General features: G+C 47.5%; 1 protein-coding gene across 1 annotated transcript in view; it reads right to left on the reverse strand.

Moving 5' to 3' along the window:
• Positions 1-2956, reverse strand: part of LOC101166239 (creatine kinase M-type) — a 3439-nt gene extending 483 nt beyond the window's left edge. The window contains exons 1-7 of the mRNA XM_004076031.3: positions 2741-2956; positions 1629-1836; positions 1368-1522; positions 1152-1284; positions 770-941; positions 340-463; positions 56-245 (exon numbers count right to left, since the gene is read on the reverse strand). Coding sequence (XP_004076079.1) covers positions 56-245; positions 340-463; positions 770-941; positions 1152-1284; positions 1368-1522; positions 1629-1821 — 967 coding nt within the window. The 5' untranslated portion in view covers positions 1822-1836; positions 2741-2956. The remainder of the gene's footprint in view (positions 1-55; positions 246-339; positions 464-769; positions 942-1151; positions 1285-1367; positions 1523-1628; positions 1837-2740) is intronic.
• Positions 2957-7732: the final 4776 nt, after the last annotated feature.

Raw genomic sequence — 7732 nt, forward strand, 5'->3', positions numbered from 1 at the left:
ATACGAGCGTCCACAGAGCCTCTGTAGAGGTCCCACAGATGGAGCACATCCATACCTGTGCCACGCTTCTGCAGGCGCAACCTGGTGAGGATCTCCTCAAACTTGGGGTGTGTGCTCAGCTTGGGCAGCTTGACGTGGACACCCCCACGCAGACCAGTTCCCAGGTTGGAGGGGCAGGTCAGAATGTAGCCGAGATGCTCATTCCACATGAAGCCGTGGTTGTGCTTCTTGAAGATCTCCTCAATCTGAGAGTCATAAAAGAAGGGTCAGGATCACAGCTGCTTTAGGTTTGACTTGGTTAAACAGGCTGAGCAGATTTGATCTGCGGTCTTCATGCACCTTCTGCAAGCCCACGCAGAAACGCCTGAAGACCTCCCTCATGTTGCCACCCTTCTGCATGGAGATGACACGCAGGTGATCCTCCTCATTCACCCACACCAGGAAGGTCTTGTTGTCGTTGTGCCTGGATGTAGAGATGCCAACGGGCACAGATTTGGACAATGTGCAATATCTTGCAGACCAATGAGAATTTAAGCTCAGAGCCCAATGTATCTACTGCCATCATGATTTCCCTGCAGGAAATCCTTGAGGACTCATTTGTGGATGTTTTCCAGTTGTACTCTGACTGCTCAGACAAGATGAGACTTGCTTGATTTATGGACACTGACCATGGACAGCACTACGCAGGTCAGTGATTAATCCTGATGAATCTATACAAGCTGAGTGTTTGGTGTATTTACAGAGGATGACCATTCCTAACTGCACTTACCAAATGCCTCTGCCGTCAGGCCAGTCACGGGCCATACCGGCGCAGGTCAACAGGGGGGACACAGGTTTGTCAAACAGGAAGTGATCACTGATCAGCTGCTCCTGCTCAGCATCAGTCATTGACTTCAGGGGATAGTACTTTCCTTTGAACTCACCATCAAGGCTGGACAGAGCTGCAGGAAGAGGCTCACTGTTAGGTCAGCATCCACCAAAAAACAGAACACTTCTTTATTTCATACATCGATGCATTAGGCATTGCATGATGATTTAGAAGACCTGCTAGAGCAGAAAGCCTGGATTCAGTCTGGTTTATGACTGACCACAGAAACCTGGGTATCAGATACTCTTGACCTGTGGAAATCCCCAAAATCAAGAAAACTTACCCTCAATGGACAGCTTCTCAATAGCTCTGCGCTCGCCACGGCTGTTGTGGGGGGGCAGGGCGTATCCCTTGATGCTGCGACCGGTACGAACACGGCTGGACAAAACGTAGTTGGGGTCCAGGTCATCACCTCCCTACAGACACAGTTAGATTGGGCCGTGAGGAACATTAGAAAGGGCTAGGTGTAACTCTGCTCTCTAAAGAAGCTGTATTGCACCTTCAAGTTCTCGAAGTTGAGGTCAGTCTTGTGCTTGTCAGTGGGCTTATATCCACCATGACGGTCAGAGATGACGGGGTCAAGCAGGTCTTTGAAGACCTCATAAGACTCCTCGTCACCAGCGACACAGCCAACAGTCATGATGAAGGGGTGACCTGATAACAAAGGTGGGGGTTATGAATTGACCCTAACACTTGTTTCTTGTCTTTTACTATCTTGGATTCTGTTGGAAAAAAGAAGAAATGTTGCTTGAAGTCTCACCAGGGTTGTCGATGCCGGTCTGGATCACGTCATCCAGAGTGAATCCAGTGGGCGTCTGCTTGTCCCTCATCTTACCATACAGCTCTTTAGTCAGGACTTTGGCCATGTGGTTGTTGTGCTTGGACAGGTCTGGGAACTCATCGTCAACTGAGTAGTTGAGCTTGAAGTTGTTGTGGGTGTTTCCGAAAGGCATGATTGCTTTCTAACACTGAAAAACACAACAAGCTTAGGCTATATAATACAATGAAGACAGGTCATTGCAGCCTCATTCATAAAGGAGGAGCAAGGACGCTGCAAATGATGCTTTTTCCTTCTTTGAGCATATGACATTTTGGGCAGCTGCAAATTTCAAACGGTGCTGTCCGCAGATTCTTGGTAACAAGTGTCGCTCAGTTTCCAGTGGCTCAGATGTCCAGTTGAAATTGAGCAGGGGTGGAGAGCCTGCTCTCCGGGTATTTTTAGCCCCAGAATATCTGGCCTTTTACCCTTCAAGTCCTTGCAGTTTACAAGCAACATAGTAGTTTCTTCGGTAAGTTGGTCAAACTGAAATAGCGCCTAAATGACTGGATTCCAGAAAAGCCACTTTAATGCCTGACTCTGCTAGTTGTCAAGACTGTGTTTGCCTTCAGTCATCCAACACAGTCCAAAACAGGAGGTTTCCCATTGGAATCAAAGCAGGCAAAACTATTCACTGATTACTCTTTTATCTGCTGGATGGCTCTAAAAGTAAAAATGAATTTATGCTGCACTGCATTTGTTCCACAGTGTGGGTAACAGTCTGACTAAGTCAGGTTTAAAAATTATTCAGCATATGCAAAAGAAGAGTCTGAAAGACGGCAAAGTCTGCTCTTCCAGCATCTTACTTGAAGGAATCTGGCCTCATGGGCCTGAAGGAAGGATATCTGCAGGCTCAACAGTTTACCAAGCTATGGTACAGCAATATCTTCTGTGGAAAACCCTTGACTCCTCATCTTTACTGTGACTTTCTACTGAAAACAGTCACACCAGAGTCATGTGCCCTTTTCCTTTTTCATGGACAATAATTCCAAATTCCTTCACAAGATAAACAAACAGTTGTGTCCAAATCTAAAATCTCACTGATTTTTCTTTACCTGCACACGAAACAAGAACAGAGGCAACAGTCCCGGGATCAGATCCTGTCAAAGTCAATGAAGGGGTCACCCAGCTTTGGGGGTCCTTGATCCTTGTTTATATACCGGGCTAACACTCAGCCATTGGTTTAGCCATTTTTGTGCCTGCTGAGTCCTCATTGGCCAGAGTTTTTCTACTTATACTCTGTAGAGTTTATGAAAGGGACGCCTTTGCATCGCTGACATCCAAGTCGATCAGTGCAGCTGTGCCTGCACCCCTCTCACCACCCCTCTCGCCCCTGACTGGGCCATACATAGCACCAGTTGGATGACGGGAGTATCTGAGGGGGGCAGAGGGGCTCAGAAGAGTAATTGCATTATGTGTGGGAATGATCAGGCCTTCACGTTTGCCAAGCATGCCATGCAGGACGGGGTGAACCTGGGAGACAACGTTTTTTTTTACTTTCTGATGCTGATTGTCAGGATGCTCTTCACCAAAACAACTACTAGCATGAGTTTTCTCTTGAATCCATCCATGAATCACATACAGTACGTCCTCCATCAGTCTCAGCCTGTGGGATGCTGAGCAGCTCATGTTGGCCTGCTGTGCTCCACTGCAGTTCCAAACTGTACAGCCTCCCTCAAATTTCCCCTCATGAGCAAATGAAAACTTTTGGAATCCTTCCCATTTCCTTCTTGCTTCTGCCTGTAACTTCAAAAAGATCACAGCTTAAAGAACAGGAGACTTTGCTGTTTAACGATGTCATCCAGACCGTGGCGGTGATCATGACTTTTCTGGTCAAAACATGATCAGAAAAAGGGATGCAAAACAAACATTTGTCAGGATTCTGTCTCTGATCATTTCACATTGCTGTTATAACAAAGAGAATTGCTTTATTGGGATGAACATAAAGTGAAGTTGTCTGCAGGAGTCAGACACAGCAAGCAGGTCACTTGACTGGCAAAGCAGAGCGGTCTCCTGCTTTGAGAAAAACCTTTTCTCCACTTTACCACAGACTATTTGAGATAAGAAACATTTTAATTTAAAAAAAGGGAAAAAAAAAAAAGAGAAACAGAGATTATCTGTAACCAAGCTCAAAATACTTTTTACAGTATTGTCCACCGTTACAGTATAATTTAAATATGAGCGTTCTAAAGGAAGACGATGATCATTTTTAATATCTGAAACTGCAGAGCCATACGGTTGTTATCAGTGTCAGTCCAGTTTAAAAGATGATGTGTTGATTCCAGCTAAAACACTGAAACGTTCATTTCTGTGGAAAAAGGCATCAAAGCTCAAGGTGACAAAAACAACTTTTATTCTTTAGGAAATGATCCTGTTATCAAAGCAGAGGAAAGACTGGTGAAGCATAGGAATACAAAACCATTAAAAATAAAATAGAAATATATTCAAAGACTGGAGCAAAACAAATGAGCTGTTGAGAAAAACACTTTTTGTCAAATCTTTTCGTGAACAAAGGTGAAATTTGAAACATAGAGCTGTAATAAAAGAAACAAGCTTCATTAAAGATTAAAACCTTTATCACTTGACTGTAAAACTTATCCTTAATAAATAAATACTACAATAAAAGGTTTACAAGTAAAAAAAGAGGTGAAACTATTTTTCATGCCAGCAAAAGTTCCACAGCAGTTGAAGTCTTCAGAAAGATTCAGGTCACAATAAGGCTTCAAAGCATAGCAAGGATCTAGAGCTAGGGATCCTGCCCGTGGCCTGCTGGGTCCGGAGCGGTCCCTGCCGTGCCGCCGAGACCGGGTCATGCGGTGCCTGGCCTGGCGCCCCAGGGTCAAGGATGTTTCATGATGCATCCACAGCAGAGGGGGGAAAGAGGCCGCAATCATCTCCTGCAGGAGGTGAAGTCAGATGGTGTGGTGAAGGCTTCTGTAAAGGACACATACACACACACCTATACACACATACACACACACACACCTACACACACACAAATACACACATACACACCAAAAGGCCTTGGGCCGTAACAGTGGTGCTGGGCCTCCTGCTCTTAAGGTGAAGTCTGGGCCCCTCCCTTGGTGAATGTCTCTTCGCGCTGGCACTGTCTCCGGCCGGCTGTCCGCTGAGGGGCTGGTCGCCCGGGGGAGCCCTCTCCCCCAGCTCTGCCCATCCGCCTGCTCCTTCCCGCGCTCACCCTAACAAATTATGCACACACGCACCTATGGGATATGCCGGCAGGGCTCATCGGGGGCGACTCTTTTTGGGGCCTCGTCGGCACCCGCCCCCCCTACTTGTACTTTACTTTAGTTTTTACTTTTACTTTTTAGGGCCTTGTGGAGGTGGTCTGGTAGAGGGAGGCACAGTGAGACACCTGGGTTCATCTCTCCCCGGGTTTGCCCCCCACTTTTGATTATCCATTTAGTTACCGCACACTATATATTACACCATACACACTACACACAGAGGGACCCCGGGGTGGAGGGACTCTGCTCTTGGTAGCAGTGTGGCCCTTCACCCAACTGGAGACCTCCCATTTTATTTTTAGCACACACACTGCACCCCCACACCACAATACATAGGTGGGATCGGGGAGGGGCTGTCTGTCTTTGCCTACCTGGGCCCTCTCTGGGCAGGCGGGCTTGTGGGGATCCTGTTGGCCGGGAGCACTGGCCGGTCGTGCGGTGCCGGGGGGATGGTCGGCCAGCAGGGGTTGCTGTGTGGTGGCGGGGGGTGGGGGGCAACCAGAAAAATGTGTATGAGTGGTGGTGTGTGAGATTATGGTTGGGTGGCGGGCGGCTCCTGGATCCTCGGGGTCCTGACTACCCCTTTGGCCTGCGCCTTGGTGTCCGGCGCCTGGTCGCCCGGCGCCTGGTGGCCCCAAGGGCTGCTGTCCGGTACAACTGAGTGCAAGTGACCTGGGGGCCCTGACGCCGTGGACACCTGTGCCCCAAGGTGCCGAATCTGTTTCCTCCTTTGCACCTGGCTGGGTGGGTGGGCGGTCCTCCTTGCTCGGGTTGCGTGGGTCCTTTCCCCAGGGGTGCTCCGGGTCTGGGGGTCTCCTGCCCCCTCTCTCCTGGTCTGGCCAGTCTTGTTAAGGAGGATCTGGTTCCCCTAATGTTAAATGGTAAATGCTGTATAATGCTCTTCTACCTTCCTTGAAGGCCCAAAGTGCTTTACAGTCACAGTCCCATTCACCCATTCACACACGTTCACACATTGATGGCGGCTCCAATTCCGAACACTGGCTCCAACCTTCCCCCAGAGACAAGGTGGGGTTCTGCCCAAGGACACTTCAACAAATGGGAGGGCAAGGCGGCAATCAAACCTGCAATCTTCCGGTCATAGGTTGACCGCCCTACCACTGCACCATGGCCGCCCTTATGAACACATGGTACACTTCGGCAGAGCTTGCATCTCCACCCCCACGTGCCCACTGTCACACTGCACCCTGTCTGATTTATCTGTCGCTCCTAACCCACAGATGGACCATCAGACGTCTTCAAGTATGACTCATGGTCAGTTACTAAAAAGCTTATCTTAGTGTCAGAATTTCATTCTTTGATGTAACATTTGTTTTCTAGCTGATCTAGCATAAATGTTGTGAGGCTCAAAATCATAACTTACTCAAATTAGCGGCTTGGCACTCGTATCCCCTAACTATCTCCCCCTCTCTCTTTTTCTTCTATTCAACCCCCCCACCCCCTTTTCACATTTTTCCCCTCTCTCTTCCTCTCGCTGTAAAACAAGAATATACATATATGTGTGTTTATGTACACATACACACATAAATATATATATATATATATATATATATATATATATATATATACATATATATATATATATATATATACACAATGTGTATGTATATATGTATGTATGTGAACATAAACACATACATACATACACAAGGGTTATTCCATTAACCCCCCATCCCCACAAATGACCTTTTCATTTCCACCACACCTGCTTCCCTAAGATGACGGGCCTGCTGTGGTCCAGGTTCTGGTTTCAGTTCTGCTCATGTTCAGAGATGCAGGTGATGTTGCACTGAAGCCACATCTCAAGTTCCCCAGCTGTCTGCTGCCTGTCCTCTCCGGAGTCAGAGGTCACCAAATTAACACTAGGCTTCTGCTCCGGGCCTGATCTCCACCAACTTCTGCAGCTCTTCCGGAGGGACTGCTGCCCCAAACCCTCACATTTTATCCTTTCTAGGTGGATCAGAGCAAATCTTCTCCACCCTTTCTGAAGGACATTTGAGTTTTTGTCTTCAAAATATCAGAGCACCCTTGCGGTCTGAGAGGATCTGCTCTGTTGTTTTCCTGTTCAGCTGCTGATTCAACACAAAACTTCCACTGGCAGGGAATTTCTGTGCACAAACAAAACAGTAAGAGATGCCGGTGAATCCTCTGATCGGGAGCCTTTCACAGATGACAGGAAAGTCTCACTGAATGAAAAAGGGACACATGTTGCACAGATCTGCAAATCTGACTCTAAATACCTGAAGAATGTCATTTCCGGTGCAGAGAAGTGCCACCAGATAAGGTGGTCAGCCTCTGACATTCTCCTTGCAGCACCCTGGAACAGTTATGCAACCAGACTGTGATATAATGCCCAGAGGAGCAGCTCCAGCTGCCCCTCCAGGCTGGAGCCCCCCACCAGTTCTTTGAACTGGTGGGGGCCTCAATTCTGCATGAAGGTGTTTTCTAGCATCAGGTGAAGGTTTTTGAAGATTTTGAAAGAGCTGAGGAAGGAGCCACCTCCTTTGTCCCAAAGTAATGACACTCAACGAGAGAAGAAACTTTAGATTCACATAATGATGTTCGGAGGCTCCAAAAATAACACCTTTATGGCGGGTTATTTTTAACGCCCTGCAGGGGGGGTCACACCTGTCTGGACCCAGCATTCCAGCACACAGCAGCCAGCCTTCAACACAGGATTTTTCTTCCTCAGAACAGGTTTCTTTAGGGTTTGCTTTCTTGATTTCTTACCAGCCCATAAGAGAACCAGTGGATTCTAACCCAAACTTTCCTAAACCT

Source organism: Oryzias latipes, chromosome 14, assembly GCF_002234675.1.
Source record: "Oryzias latipes chromosome 14, ASM223467v1".
In the NCBI taxonomy this organism is placed as follows: Eukaryota; Metazoa; Chordata; class Actinopteri; order Beloniformes; family Adrianichthyidae; genus Oryzias; species Oryzias latipes.